Source organism: Pteropus vampyrus, unplaced genomic scaffold (assembly GCF_000151845.1).
Source record: "Pteropus vampyrus isolate Shadow unplaced genomic scaffold, Pvam_2.0 Scaffold75, whole genome shotgun sequence".
NCBI lineage: Eukaryota > Metazoa > Chordata > Mammalia > Chiroptera > Pteropodidae > Pteropus > Pteropus vampyrus.
This window is the reverse complement of record NW_011888856.1, coordinates 589,368-603,930: the sequence shown is the minus strand read 5'-3', so window position 1 is coordinate 603,930 and position 14,563 is coordinate 589,368. Positions and strand designations below refer to the sequence as shown.

Here is a 14,563-nt window from a genome sequence, read left to right as displayed (position 1 = left end):
AAAGCTTGAGTATTTAGAATGTTAATAATAGACAAAGTAGACTTCAGGAGAAGAAGAATTACCAGAGATAAAGAGGGATATTTCAAAATGACAAAAAGTCAATCAGTCAAGAATACCTATATATCATAAGTGTGTTGGTACCTAATAACAAGATTTAATGAAACAATAACTGTCATAACTAAAGGAAAAAATAGAGAAATTCACAATTATAGTTAGAGTTTTTAACGCTCCTCTCTCATTAACTGATAGTATATGTAGAAAAACAATCAATAGCAACATAACATATTTGAATAACGCTATCAACCAAAATAAATTCGCTGACACTTTAGGACATTTCACTCAATAACACATTCTTTTCAAGAGAGTATAGAACATTACTAATATAGACATGCTGCTGAACCAGAAACAAACACACTCAGTTTCTAAATATTGAAATAGTACCGAGTACATTTTCTGGCCACACTGGAGTGAAATTAGAAATTAAAAAATGAAATGTTTGGAAAACACTCAAATATTTGATAATTAAGGCATACAATTCAAAATTGCCCATTGGTCAAGAAATAAAAATAAAATCGATCTATTTTGAACTGAATGATAATAAAAATATAACATCAAAATTTGCAGAATGTCCTTAAAGAAATGCTTAGAGGACACAAATTACCAAAATGGATACAAGAAAAAAAAAATAGAAAATGTGAATAGCCCTTTATCTACAAGGAAATTTAATTCATATTAAAATCTTGCACGAAGAAAACTGCCAGCCCAGATGGCTTCACTGCTAAATTTACCAACATTTAAGATGAAAATAATACCAAGTTTACATAATATCTTGCAGAAAATAGAGAGAAGGAAACACTTCCCAAAACACTCTATAGGGCCAACATAATTTTCATAACAAATCCAGGCAAGGACATTACGAGAAAACTATCAATCAATATCCCTCATAAATATAAAACTCAAAACCCTTAAAAATATAAAAAAAATCAAATCCAGTAATACATAAAAGGGATGATACATCATAACTAACTGATGTTTATGTCAAGAATTCAAGTTTCACAATCAGAACTCAATCAATGCAATTCACTACATCATCGGAATAAAAGAGAAAATGTGTGTGATCATCTCATTAGATGCAGAAATAGCAGTTAATAAAATTAAACATTCATGGTAAAATCTATCATTAAGCTAGAAATTTCTACACATGATAAAGAATATCTAGGATAAAACCTACTGCTAACAAAATGCTTATTAGTAAAAATCTAAACTCTCTCCCCCCTAGGATAAGTAATAAGGAAATATTGGAAAGAAAGGTGACAGTCCCTGGCTCAGCTGCACTGGCACGTCTGTTGCTTTCTGCCCCAGGCTTCCCTGGCACTATGATGAGGAACACTGCAGGAGCTCGCTCAGCCACTCTGGCGAATGTGCAAACTTGAAAGCATCGTGGTATTAACAAGGCAATATCTTCTGAGACAACTCTGGGAGATGGGAACCAGTGGTTAAGTATGTGTCAGGGGTTAGATTCTAAGGTATATTGTGCATAGTTCTTCAGATGGATACCCTGTCACCTGCTTTGTTGAGATGTTGTCAGTGGATTTTGGTTTTGCTATCCTGTTGTCCTATCTTTTTTTCCCAGTGGGTAATTTAGTAAAGAAACTACATTTCCACTGTTAGTATTTTCCCATAGTTTTTCTTTATACATTTAGCACATTTGTATCCCCAATCAATATATTATTTTTGCATATTTGTGAAACTTATGTAAGTGCAATTACAATATTGGTATTCTGTTGCAATTTGCCTCCCCCACCCCTTTTTAAGGGTTTTGGGATCCACTCGTGATGTATGTAGTTGTGTGTATCAGTTAAGGACCAGTCAGAAAAACAAACACTGCTCTGGGTATGAAACAAAATGCAGGGCACTGGTTCCATGGAGGATGAGAGATCTGAAAAGTCGAGTAGAGAATGATGAAGCAAGCCAGCTTCACAAAGCACCACTACCACTAGGGCTGGAAGGACATAGGAGGTAGTTTAACCTGAGTCCAGACCTGGGTTGTCTGGCAAGACCTAGCAGGAGCTGAATTCATAGAGAAAGGAATTATCTGGTGAGGAACAGCAGAGATGTGGATTACTACAGAAGAAGTCCACTAAAGCAGAGAAAAAGAGGAAGAAATACCCTGGATTCCTCCTTCTTCCAATTCCCTAGCCTCCATCCTGTGCATCCCATTGGACAGAATGCACAACTGACCTTAAGTTAGTTGGCAAGAGAACTCAACAAACGTAATTCACAGGAGAAAGAAAAAGAATAGATCTAAGAACAATTAGGCAATAGCTAGCTGTGATTCATTCATTTTTAGTGCTGTATAGTATTCCATTGAACGACTATCCCACCATTTATCTATTCTATTGATGGACATTTGGATTATTTCTGATTTTTGTCCTATAGAAGTGATGCTCCAAGAAATATTCTTATTCTTATTTTTTGATTCATATGCAAGAGTTTCTCAAATATATACTCCTGACAGTGGAATATCTGTATGGTAGAGTATGACTGTGTTGAACTTTTCTAGATAATTCTAGATTCTTTTCTAAAGTGGTTGTAGCAGGATATATTCTTATTAGTGGTATTTAAGAATTCTGGTTTTTCCTCTCTTTGTATTATTCACTTTTTAAATGTTTACCGATCTGATAGGTACAAAATTTTATCTTATAGTTTTAATCTACATTTTGTCGATTACCAGTGAGTTTAAATGTAATTTCGTATGTTTATGGGACATTCACACTTCTTCTTGTTCATGTATTTTGCCATTTTTTTTTCACTTTTCTCCTCTCTATTATTGATTCATATTCTTTTTTAAAAAAATATATTTTGGATTCTAATTTGTGACAAGCATATGAGTAGCAGATATCATTGACTATTTTGTGAATGTTTTTTTCTATTTATATTACCAAACAGAAGTCAAATGTGAATTCCTTTGATTTATGGCTTGTCCAATATGTGTCCTGTGTAAAACTCGCTTTCTCACAACAAGGCCATAAGGATATTGTCTGATATATTTTGTGTCAGTAAGGGTCGAATGCAGACAACATAAACTAGATATTCTAACCAGAGGGTGGTTTAAAAGAGAGAGTTTATTCTAAAGAAATCTGGATCCAGGATCAAAAAGCCATAATCACAAAGCTGCCACAATCATTGAATCAGCTGCATCCTGACAGCTCTGAAGCTGGTGACTGAAGCCTGACACAGCTCAGCACTGCTGTCATTGCCTCTGCCCATCCACCGATCGGTCAGAGAGCCAGTGGCACCCTCCATGGTCTTGTTTAAAAGCTGAAAACAGCCTAAAGCAACAGGTAGGTGGCTCTGGCCTCATTACTACCTTCTAAATCTCACGTGAGTGCACCTATTTGATGAGACCTAATTTGTATTCTGGTTCTTAGCTACGGGGTTTGAGAAATGTCTTTTTTTTTTTTTTTTTAAGATTTCTGCAATGCAGGGATACACATTGGAAAAAAGTAGGAATGAATTCTGAGTATCAGCCAACTACATTGCACACCTCTTCCAAAATTCTCAGTTTTGCCTTCTCATTGAATATACCTGAATTCATCTGGTATTAGACCGTCAAGAAGGAATCTTACTTTATTTATCCACATAGGGAACCGATTATTCAAGTCCCATTTCTTGAAAAGCAGAACTTCCTCCATTGATCTGTCACGTGAGTCCCACCATAAATGTAGTGGGTTTTTCTGGGTTCTCTATTCTGCTTCATTGGTCAGCTTTTCTATTTCTGCAATACTACCACACTGCATTGATTAACATATCTTTATATTTTTCTTGATATCTAGCAATATTCTCCTGATCTGGATTTTTCCAGAAGTGTTTTAGCTCTTGTTTAGGTTTTCGCTTTTCTTTTGTCTTTTCTAACATGTTATTATATAAATTTCCAAACATATAAAAAGTCAAAAGCATTTTACAGGAAATAATATATACCCATTACCCAGATATTATCACTGACATTTTACTATACTCACTTTCTGTATAGTTATCCGTCTAATTATTCCGCTATCCTTCCATTAGTGCATATAATTTTTGAAACAGTTCAAAGTAAGTTATAGACAACAATAGGCAAAACTAATGTATGATGGAAAAAATTGGAATAGTGATCACCTCTGTAGGTTCGGTGAAGAAAGAACATGTGGGAACTTCTGAAATAATTGTGACATTTACTATCTTGATAATACTTTGAGTTGCATAGGTTTACCCACTTGTCAAAAGTCACTGAACAGTATATTCAAGACTTGTGCATTTCATTATATGTTTAGAGGGGAAAAACTGTAAATACATGCTAAGCCCTTTTGGATCAGATGCTTGCTCCTACCGCAACAATTAGTTCTGGATTTTCTTTTAAATGCCCACAATAATGTTTACTCCCTGCCCTTCCTCCACACTGGACTCTTACCATTTAAAACTCTATGAGGCACTTCATAAACTTAGAGTTTAATTAAAAATTCACATGCTGATCCTATAATCTCATTAAAACCAAAGCTATTGGTGGGAATACATCAATAAGCAATGGATGGATTTGTTAATAAGTGATGCTGACTCAATTGCTTATCAGTTTAGATGAAGCGTAAACTAGTTGTCTACCACCCACCTTTCACCAGCATAAATTCCAAATATATTAAAAGAAGAAGTACAAGTATTAGGAGAAAATACAGGAGAATATTTTATGATCTTTGAATGTAAAAATCTTTTCAAGCTAACTAAAGCAGAGGCTATGAAAATTAATAGTTTATACAAAGTTTAAAAGCTGATATAACAAACACATTTAAACAAATTCAAAACTCAGCATCAATTTGTAACATACATGTTAAAGATTGAATCTCCCTATTTTATAGCGTTCTTATACATCAAAGAGAAGGAGATATCTTTTCCCTTCTAAAAGACTGAATATACAAACAGATAATTAATTACTAGACCATTAAACAAAACAATACAAAACAAAACAAAATATCAACTCTGACCCACAATTTCTATAGCCATCAGCCCCCAAATGCCACAGCTGGGTAATTACTGCCACCTTGCCTAATTTTTGCCCCAGCTCCAATGCGAGACCAACTAAAGAAAGTCAGATATGCTTCCCAAACCATCCCACAAGATGGCCCACTTCTCGTTAGTTCATTTCCAGCTTCTCCGTGCCAACAACTTCCAATCAGAGCACACTCGAAACCTTCCCTTTATTTCTCTAGGAAGCTTTCCCACTTGCCTGCCTGCCCTTGAATCACTGCCAAATGCAAGTGATGAGGGCTGACTCTCTTGTTATAGCAAGCCCTGAAATGAATAGTCTCTGCTTGCTCTCACTGAGTGCTCTTCATTTATTTCCATACTCCCAAACATGCACAAAGAATACGAGTAGGCAATTAAAAACCAAAAAAGAAAAAAAGAGTCTAAAGTATATGTAAATATGTTTGATCTCACTGATATTCAGATAAATGCAAATGAAACTCAACTATCAAATTGGTAAAGAGTTAAATGAATGATATTGACTTATTGTGAAGAGGATATGGACTAAGGGTCATCCTTGGTGAGTTTATGTTGAGAGGCAAATACTTTGACAACATGTATCTAAAGCTTTAAAAATGTTCATGTTTTGATTCTGAAATTCTACTTTTATTAGTTTAATCTGCTAAATCTGTCTGTCCTATGTACAAAGATATATATTTCATTGTTAATAAATAAGAGAGAAACATAGGAAGCTATCTATATGTCAACATGCAGAATTAGCAGTATTGGAAAACAATTTATGATCGACTATGATGCTGCCGTGAAACAGTGTCCATGTTTTCAACTGTGTAATTTTTTTTAAAGATCATACAATGTATTTTCCCTTCTTGATAAGATATACCTCCCGTGCCCTTGCCAAGCAGTTTTTTTTTTCATTTTTGTTTTTGTTTTTGTTTTTGACATTAGCACTGAGATGTGAGGTCTGAGGCTTCTCGTCTCAGGGGAGGGGAGGACTGATAATGTCTAAAACAAGTTACAGCTCAGCTTTGAGCATTTTAGAGTTCTTATCAAGAGAAAAATCATGAAAACAGGGCTTTAGAAAACATATCAATTTTCTAGAAAATTCCCAAGGTGAGTTTTCACACATCCAGAATCAGTCTTTGTAACATGAAAGAATGGAAGTTATAATGAAAGAAACATTCCCATCACTCAGCCACAAACGTTCTTGTGGAGTTAGGGGTAGGAGAAGCTAGGGGAGAGAAAAAAGGGGGAAAACGATTTGGTTTTAGTGTGAATTTTGTGCCCTACATCTGGTGCCCTGTTAGATCCTTGTTAGATCTTTGAGAATACCCGACAGAGGTTTGGGGACCCCAAAGCTGAGGAAACTCACAGCTTACTTCCCATCTGAGCTTCTGATTGACTGCCTATGTGTCTGTCCCATGGCTGTGTGTTGATATGTCCCATGGTTTTATGGGTGGTTACAATGGAAATGCCGGCATGGTGGATTTAGATAGAGAGGGGGTCTGGGACAGGGTCCCATGATCCTCCACAGCATGATGTTGAAGAGTGTGCCCCAGTGTGGTGTTGGGAGATATGAAGGTAGCTAACAGCTGAGAACCAGTAGACCTGTGAAGCTATCACCATGGCACAAGGCAACCAGTGACCAGTGAGGTACAACGGGACTTTGTAACAGAGGTGGTAAGACAGTCTCACAGCAGTTTATAGACAGGGCTTGGGCCTGAAGTTCTAAAGTTACCTGCTTTAAAACATAGTATGATATCTCTAGAATCCGAGTCATAATTGTCAACAACTATCAGTTAGAGAGATTCGGGGTAAAACAAAGTTCCCAGTGAGATGTGTAGGATCATAAAGGAGAGAACTGGGAAGAAAATTGCACTGAAGCACAGGGCAAGTTTAGAATTGATAAACAGGATCTTAAATGATCGTTACAATCACCAGTGGGTATGACTCAATTTTATGGACAAGTGGGCATGTGGTAAGTTATGAACATTTAGAGCTGGCTGAAAGACAAGGTGTCAAATCACTCATACCTTCAAGGTTGATTGGCTCCTGACATAGAAATATCTGGGTCAACTGGAGAGAGAGCTTGGGACCTGTCACGGGTTGGGAGGAGGGCTAACAAAGTCCCAGATTGGAGTTGGGCATTCCAAGGCTGGTCAGTACTCTGCTGATCACACTTCCTCTATGAGATAAACTGACAAACTCGTAAGGATGGGGCCAGAGAAAAGAAGGGGTGTTTTGTATTCTCTCATTTTAAAATTATATTTTATAATCAAAATGTCTGTAGGCGGCAATTCAATCCTGGGGAAAGTGTCCATTGAAAATTGTGTTGAATCGCAGACCTCAAATCTCAATACATGAGTGATGGTCTAACAAAGCCTGCCTATTCTTTGCCACCCACTTGAGCTTGCATGACAGACACGACCCCTTAGGCAAGAGGAGGAGTCTAATGTGAATGCAGTTTTTCTACAGATGCCTTATTGTTCCTTTTTCAAATATAGCTTGTTTGCTGTGTAGGAAAATCATCTGGCTGCTGTAAGCTAGGAAACTGGTGTGGAGAGAGTTGTCATAGGCAAATAAAGTGGTCTATGTTTGACTTTGACAGTGCTATTAGGAGTGAAAAACAGGTTTTAGTACTAAATTGGGATAATCCCTTCTCTATAAGGACGAATTATATAAGAGTAGTTTAAATTTTTCATTATTAATAGATTGTTCTCTTGTGACCAGTGACGTACGTCTTCTTTGAGGTACCAAAGGTTAACAGGGTCAAATCAAGTATTTTGGCTAGAGCCTTTTTCTGGGACGACTCATGAGATCTGTTCTGCTAAATATAAAGTGACCTTGCTTTTTATTTATTATAAAAAGAAGAGAAGAGAGAAGAAAAGAGAAAGGAAAAGAAATCTACTACATTTCTGAGTGTCGCCCAAACTACCGTAATAGGTCTCCCTGATTCCTTTCATGCTCCCTGAGTCACTTGCCCACAAAGTAGCCAGCCCAATCTTACAGAATGTGACTATGCATCACATCATGTCACTATCCTACTTCAAACTCTCCTATGGCTTCTCAGTACGTTCAAAATAAAAAATCCAAACTCCCTACCATGGCTTAGTAGACCCTGTCTGAGCTGGTCCCCACTTACTTCTCCTTTCTCCACTGGCACTGGCCTTACTTTCTCTCTGTGCCTTAAATAGGGCAAATTCTTTCCTAGCTCAGAGAGTGGACTTGCTCTTCCCTCTGGAAACACTCTGCCCCAAGTGTGTGCATGCTCGCCTTATTTTCTGTAATACTTCATTTAGATATGACTTACATACAATACAATTAAAGTGAACTGTTTAACGATTTTTAGTATATTTTCAGAATGATACAAACATCACTGTAATCTAATTTGAGAATATTTTCCTCACTCCCAAAAGAAATCTTTTACCCTTTGACTGTCACTCCATTCTCCTGCCTCATTGTGCAGCCCTAGACAACCATCAATTTACTTTCTGTCTCTACAGCTTTGATTATTCTGGCTGTTTTAGATAAGTGGGATCATAAGATCCAGTCTTTTGTGGCTGCCTTCCCCGTAACCAGGAGATGACTCTTCTAATTTAAAAGGAGATTTACCGAGGCAAGGGGAAGAATACTGTTACCTGGGTTACATTAACTTTATTAAAAACTTGCTATTTTGTCCTAATAATTTTTTCTCAACTTCTCCACTTTCTGGTGAAACTGATGGTCCCAGGCTTGGAAACCTTGCTGTGGATGAGGAGTTTTTGAAAGGTATAAAAAAAAAGAAGTAACATGGACAGATTATTAGCTCTACGTGTTTTCCTCCTCAAACTAAAAATTCCTTAATGGATTAGACCGTGTCTTATTTATGTGAATCCAATGTTTATTAGTGTCGATATATTGATTAGTTAACTAATTAATTAATTCTCTAGGCTGTTCACTCATCAAATTGTTTTATGAACTTATTATGTGTTAGGCAGTGTTTTAAGCCTGGGGATAAAATATGGAAAGATGACAGACAAGTCTCTTTCCCATGGAGCTTGCATTCTAACAAGGGAGACGGCTACAAAACAAATGAAATAATAAAAGCCCATACAATAAATGTTATGAAGAAAACAAAGTAGGATAAGTGGATCAAAATTATACAGCGATGTGTGTAGGAAGAAGCCCTATTTTGGATAGGCTGTAGAGTTGCCTTTCTGAAGACGGGGCACTGGAATGGAAATCTGAATGAGAAGGTACCAGCCACCTGAGTATCTGGGGAAAGGGGCATGGCAAATGCCAAGAGGGAACAGCAGCGGAAATGCCCCTGAAGTGGAAGTGACCGTAATGTGTTCAGGAATGAGGAAGGAGATCCATGAATCTGGACTGTCGTGTGAGAGGGGGAGAGAGTAATATGAAACGAGGTCATGGAAGTTTGCAGGGCGGGGCCGTGCAGAGCTTTGCAGATCTTGTTAAGGAGCCAGGATTCAATTAAAACTGTACTGAAAAGCCACTGGCAATTCTTATGCAGGAAAGAAATGTACCTCGTTTAGGTATTAAAAAGACCACTCTGGCTATTGGGTGGCAAGTGCATAGCTGAAAGAATTAAATATTATTACGATGCTCCATTATGAGCATAAATGTCTTGGTTAGGTGAGGTAGACTGAGTATTGCAAGACACAGAACAGAACAATATTCCACCAGCCATATCTCTGGGAAGCCATCACGATCTAAAAGGACTCAATTAATCTCTTTGAAGGGAAAAGTTCCTTAGAGAGACAATTCCTGTTGGATGATGTCCCATGCTGTTGGCAAGAGTTTATAAAAATACCATTTCTTCGAACCATCTCAGACATAGTAATCCAGGAGGATTCAGGTACTGTATCTTAATTGCTGTCATCATAAACAGTTGCATCTGGTTGCTGGAAAGCCAGACACATGAGTTTGCGTTCCATACCAATGGTAACTGGAACATCATTTTCTATTATGTTCTGACAGACAAATGATTAATTAGCACAATCAGCATCTCTCCTTGAAAATGGCCATGGATCAGTGTGTTCTCTCCATCATGTAATTGAATCAGGGCCCACACACCTGTTTCCACTTCCTTTAAACAAACACCTGCCCAATAACCAACACAAAGCAATATTAAATCTCAACCTGCCTTGCGCATAAGTACATCTTTCAACTTGACCTAATCAATGCTGAAAGCTAGGAAAACATGGGTCTCAGAGAAGACTATTGCCTGATCCTCACATGTAATCAGAGCATCTGCAGCTCTGGCCCCACTCAGGCTGCATAAAAGAGCTGGCCATGGCTATACTGCAGAGTGATTCAGAGTTTGGCTCTGGAGCCAGACCAGCCTAGGATGATACCTGGTTTTCCAATTGTGTGACATTGCACAATCCATTTAACCCTTGTAAGTCTCGGTTTCCTCATCTTTAAAATGGGGATAATGACGTTTGCCACAAATGTGTGTTGTTTTTCCATATGTAAATCATACATGTAAAAGGCTTAGCACAGTATTTGCACAAAGTAAGCAAGTGTTAGCATTTTTTTACTACAATAAGAGAATATAAAAACAGGTTGGCAAATTTCAGTTCTAATTAAGATGGAGTAAGTGCATGCCACCCCATCTTTTCCACCAGTTACAACTAAAAGTCTTGAACAGAATTTATAAAGCAGCTATTTAAGGACTCTGAAAAGTATATAATGGCAAGTCAACTGGAACAGAGAATAAAAAACTCAAAGAACTAGCTCATGGAGATGAGTTTCTTTTCTCCCATATTTTCTGGCATATTCTAGGGCAGCCTGAATCTTGAAACTGTGCAACAGAAAAAGCTGTGAGAAAAATCCTCTCTTTTGGGTTAGAGGGCTGTGAAAGGAATCTCTGGGGAAAGATCTTTTACCTCTCTAAGCCCTACTTTTGGCATGTCCAAGTCATGAAGTGGCAGTCCCATGGCAGTGACCATAGCAGCAGCAGTGGTGGTGGCATCAGGTGCGGCAGCTACAGCAACAGGGAATCTACAGGCTCTTTTCTATTAGTACTTTTCCCTGAGGTAGACCCAGCTGCAGGACGTTCATTACAGTGCATGAATGCTAAAGCCATGGTGTTCCAGGCCAACCCATGACAAGTAACTCATAGGAATCAGACAGTGTGAGTGTGTGTGGGGAATCACAGAGAAGAGTCAGCTGGAGAAAAGGATCCTTTAAATCTGTATATAAAGTGTTAGGCTCAACATGAGCTATGAGGCGTAAGACTTGACCATAAGCAACATAAAAAGGCTTTGAGAACTGAACTATAGGGCAGATCACCACTCAGGTCTGGGAGTGAGCACTGGATGGTGCATGTGCAGGGTGGGCCAGACAGAACAGAAAGGCTGTGACAAGCAAATTGACACTGAAACCACAGCTTGCGTATGGGTCAGGACTGTGATCTGAATCTAACTTGATTGATAGCCTACTAAAGCAAACAAACAGAAAAACAGAAAAATCAACATTTCCCAGAAAATTTTTAACAGAACACAGAATCTTATAACATTATATGAAAATGTCCAGGATAGGATCCAAAATCACTCGACATACAAAGAACCAGGAAAATGTTAACAATCTTCGTCGGAAAGACTAGTCAACACATGCAAACTCCAAGATGGGGATTATCAGACAACGATTTTAAAGCACCTCTTCTAATATGATCTATGAAGTAAGGGTGAAAACTTGAAATCAATGGGAAGATAGACATTTTCAGCAAAGAAATAGAAGGTATATCAAAGAACCAAATGGAAAATTTTGAACTCATAGGTATAACAACAGAAATAAAAAGTCCTCTGGAAGACCTCAAAAGCAGGATGGAGATGAGAAAGAAAAGAGTCAATGGTCTTGAAGGTAGATCAATAAAATTTATCCATTCTGGAATACATGGAAGAAAAAAAGTTTAATAAATAATAAACAGAGCCTCAAAGAACTATGGGACAATATCAGAAGTTTTGATATCAGTGTTATTGCAGTTCTGGAAAGAGAAGAGAAAAAAATGGTGCAGAAATATATTTGAAGAAATAATGGCTAAAAATTTCCCAAATTTGGTGAAGGACATATTTGCAGATGCAAAGTGTTCAGCAAATTTCACATAGAATAAACTCCAAGAAAACCATGCTCTGACTCATCGTAATCATAGAACAAAAAACGAACAAAGCAAAAAATCTTGAAAAGGCCAGAGAGAAAAAATACATTACAGATAAGGAATTGATGCTTCAAGTGATGGCAGGTTTCTCATCAGAAACCATGGAGTCAAAAGAAAAAAAACAAAAAACAAAATATTGGAATAACATTTTTAAAGTGTTGAAATACTGTCAATGTACATTTCCATACCCAATAAAAATATCACTAGGGAGTTTAGAACTGAGATCAGGTCTGATGTTTAAATTATATATATATATATATATATTTTATATATATATATAAATATATATTTTTATAAAAAATATATATTTATATTAGTAAAAAGAGGGAACCAAGCAGACATAGTTTCAAGAGGAGATTATGTTCAACTTGACTATCCTAAGGTACATCTCAATGGTAGAGAAGCTAGTGCAGTAGATGCTCTAGTAATAGGCAGAAACCTGAATACAACCTGCTGTGGTTTGTTGGCGTATTTGGGCAACTTAAATGTTTTAATTATTATAGCGCGTATACCTCTGGCTACTTTTTTTCCCCATTCCGACCAAGTTTCCAACTGCCAGACCCTACAGTGCACTGATCGAGGCTTGGATCCAATTCTTCTTGCACACAGAGCAATCTGACAATATTGGGGAATTAATGCTCTTAGAGCAGCTTTCGACCAATGACTGATGAGAGTTGATGAATCTACAGTCCAGCTCTCACATCCTTTGGGTGGGTAACTCTGTAGCATGATCTCTTCTGGGTCTCAGATTTCCCCAGTGGGATTAAGCTCTGGGTGCCCACCACCGTTAACTTGCTTGATAAAGAGCACATTCTTGATTTTCATCTCTTCCCTCTCCTACTTTCCTGTGGCCTCACTAGAGTTTTTAGGGATCGCATTTCAAACAAACTACTTGAACTTGTGTCCCTGTGTCAGGATCTACTTCTGAGAAAACTCAAACTAAAATAGTTTCACAGATTAGGTTTCCAAGAAAGCAGATTCTGAAGTGGAGATGTAAAGTTTATTAAGGAGTACTCTTGGAGTTAACATCTGTGAAAGGAGAGAAGGAAGCTTTACCTGCAGAGGGAGAGATTGGGCCCTAGTCACAACAAAGATCTCAGGTAACCCCCATGGGGAACTCTGAAGCCAGTGGCCCTCGAGAGTTGTTCCAAGTTGAGGCGAGGAGGGCTTGGCATACATACCCACATCTCAACCAGTCATTAGATGCAGGTTGCCCTGAGAAAGTGGACATGACCTTGAGAAAAGTAGTTCTTTTTAGGCGCATGCCAAAGAAAGCTTAGATTGCCTTGAAGTAATTATTATTAGAAACATGTTTAAGGCAGTTCTGCTGAGGCCTCAGGAAGAAAAGAGGAGAACTGGAGAGAAAGCTTCTATTGTCTTAGAGAGTACACATGCCATCACGAGCAGGATGCTCGTAGAAATATGTACATTAAAAGCAATCTGGTCGAGGTCTCAGGTGGAAATGAGCAGGAGGCTATTTGGAACTAGAGAGAAGGCTATTCTTTTAAAAAAGTGGCAAAGAACTTGGCTGAATTGTGTCCTAGTGTTTTGTGGAAGGTAGTACACGCAAGCTGTGAAATTGGGTATTTAACTGAAATCGTAAGCAAAGTGTTGAAGGTGCAGCCTGGTTTTTCTTTACTGCTCATAGTAAAATACAAGATGAGAGAGATAAATTGAAAGAATTATTAAGCAAAAAGGAATCAGACTTAAAGATTTGGGAAATTGTCAGCCTATTCATATTGCAAAAAATGAGAAAGATTTTTCAGAAGGGAACATGTACCTCAAAACTCTTTGAGCCTCTACCCATCACCCAGTTTCAAAGCCACTCCCACATTTTTAGAAAATTTGTCACAGCAGCACTCCACTTTACGACACAAAAATCTTAGTCTGCTTGGGGCTGCCATGACAAAATATCAAGAACTGGGTGGCTCAAACAACAGAAATTTACTTTTTCGGTGTTCTAGGGGATAGAAGTCCAAGATTAAGTAGCCATCGGTGTCGGCTTCTGGTGAGGATTCTCTTCCTGGCTTGTAGATGGCTTCCTTTGCTCTGTGTCTTCACATGGCTTTTCTCCTGTGCAAATATGAAGAGAGAGAGAGGTCTCTAGCGTTTCGTACTCTTCTTATAAATTCACCTGTCCTGTTGGATTAGGGTCCCATCATTATGACCGCATTTAACCTTAATTACCTCCTTAAGCACCCTCTCTCCAGATGCAGTACATTGTGGATTAGGGCTTCAAGTTATAAATTTGGGGGAGTGGTAAAATTCAGTCCATAACATATGTCTGTAAAAAGAAGTATTATATGATATAGTAGACTATGAGTTTTCCTAGATATATGTATAAATATGTCTCACTTTGAGCACAAATGAAGAGAAATCTCAAAATATCGT

At 37.8% G+C, this 14,563-nt stretch overlaps 1 protein-coding gene across 1 annotated transcript in view; it reads right to left on the bottom strand.

Annotated features, from left to right (window-relative positions):
* Nucleotides 1–14,153: 14,153 nt before the first annotated feature.
* Nucleotides 14,154–14,563, bottom strand: part of CCDC129 (coiled-coil domain containing 129) — a 94,421-nt gene continuing 94,011 nt past the window's right edge. The window contains exon 17 of the mRNA XM_023532038.1: nt 14,154–14,245. Coding sequence (XP_023387806.1) covers nt 14,154–14,245 — 92 coding nt within the window. The remainder of the gene's footprint in view (nt 14,246–14,563) is intronic.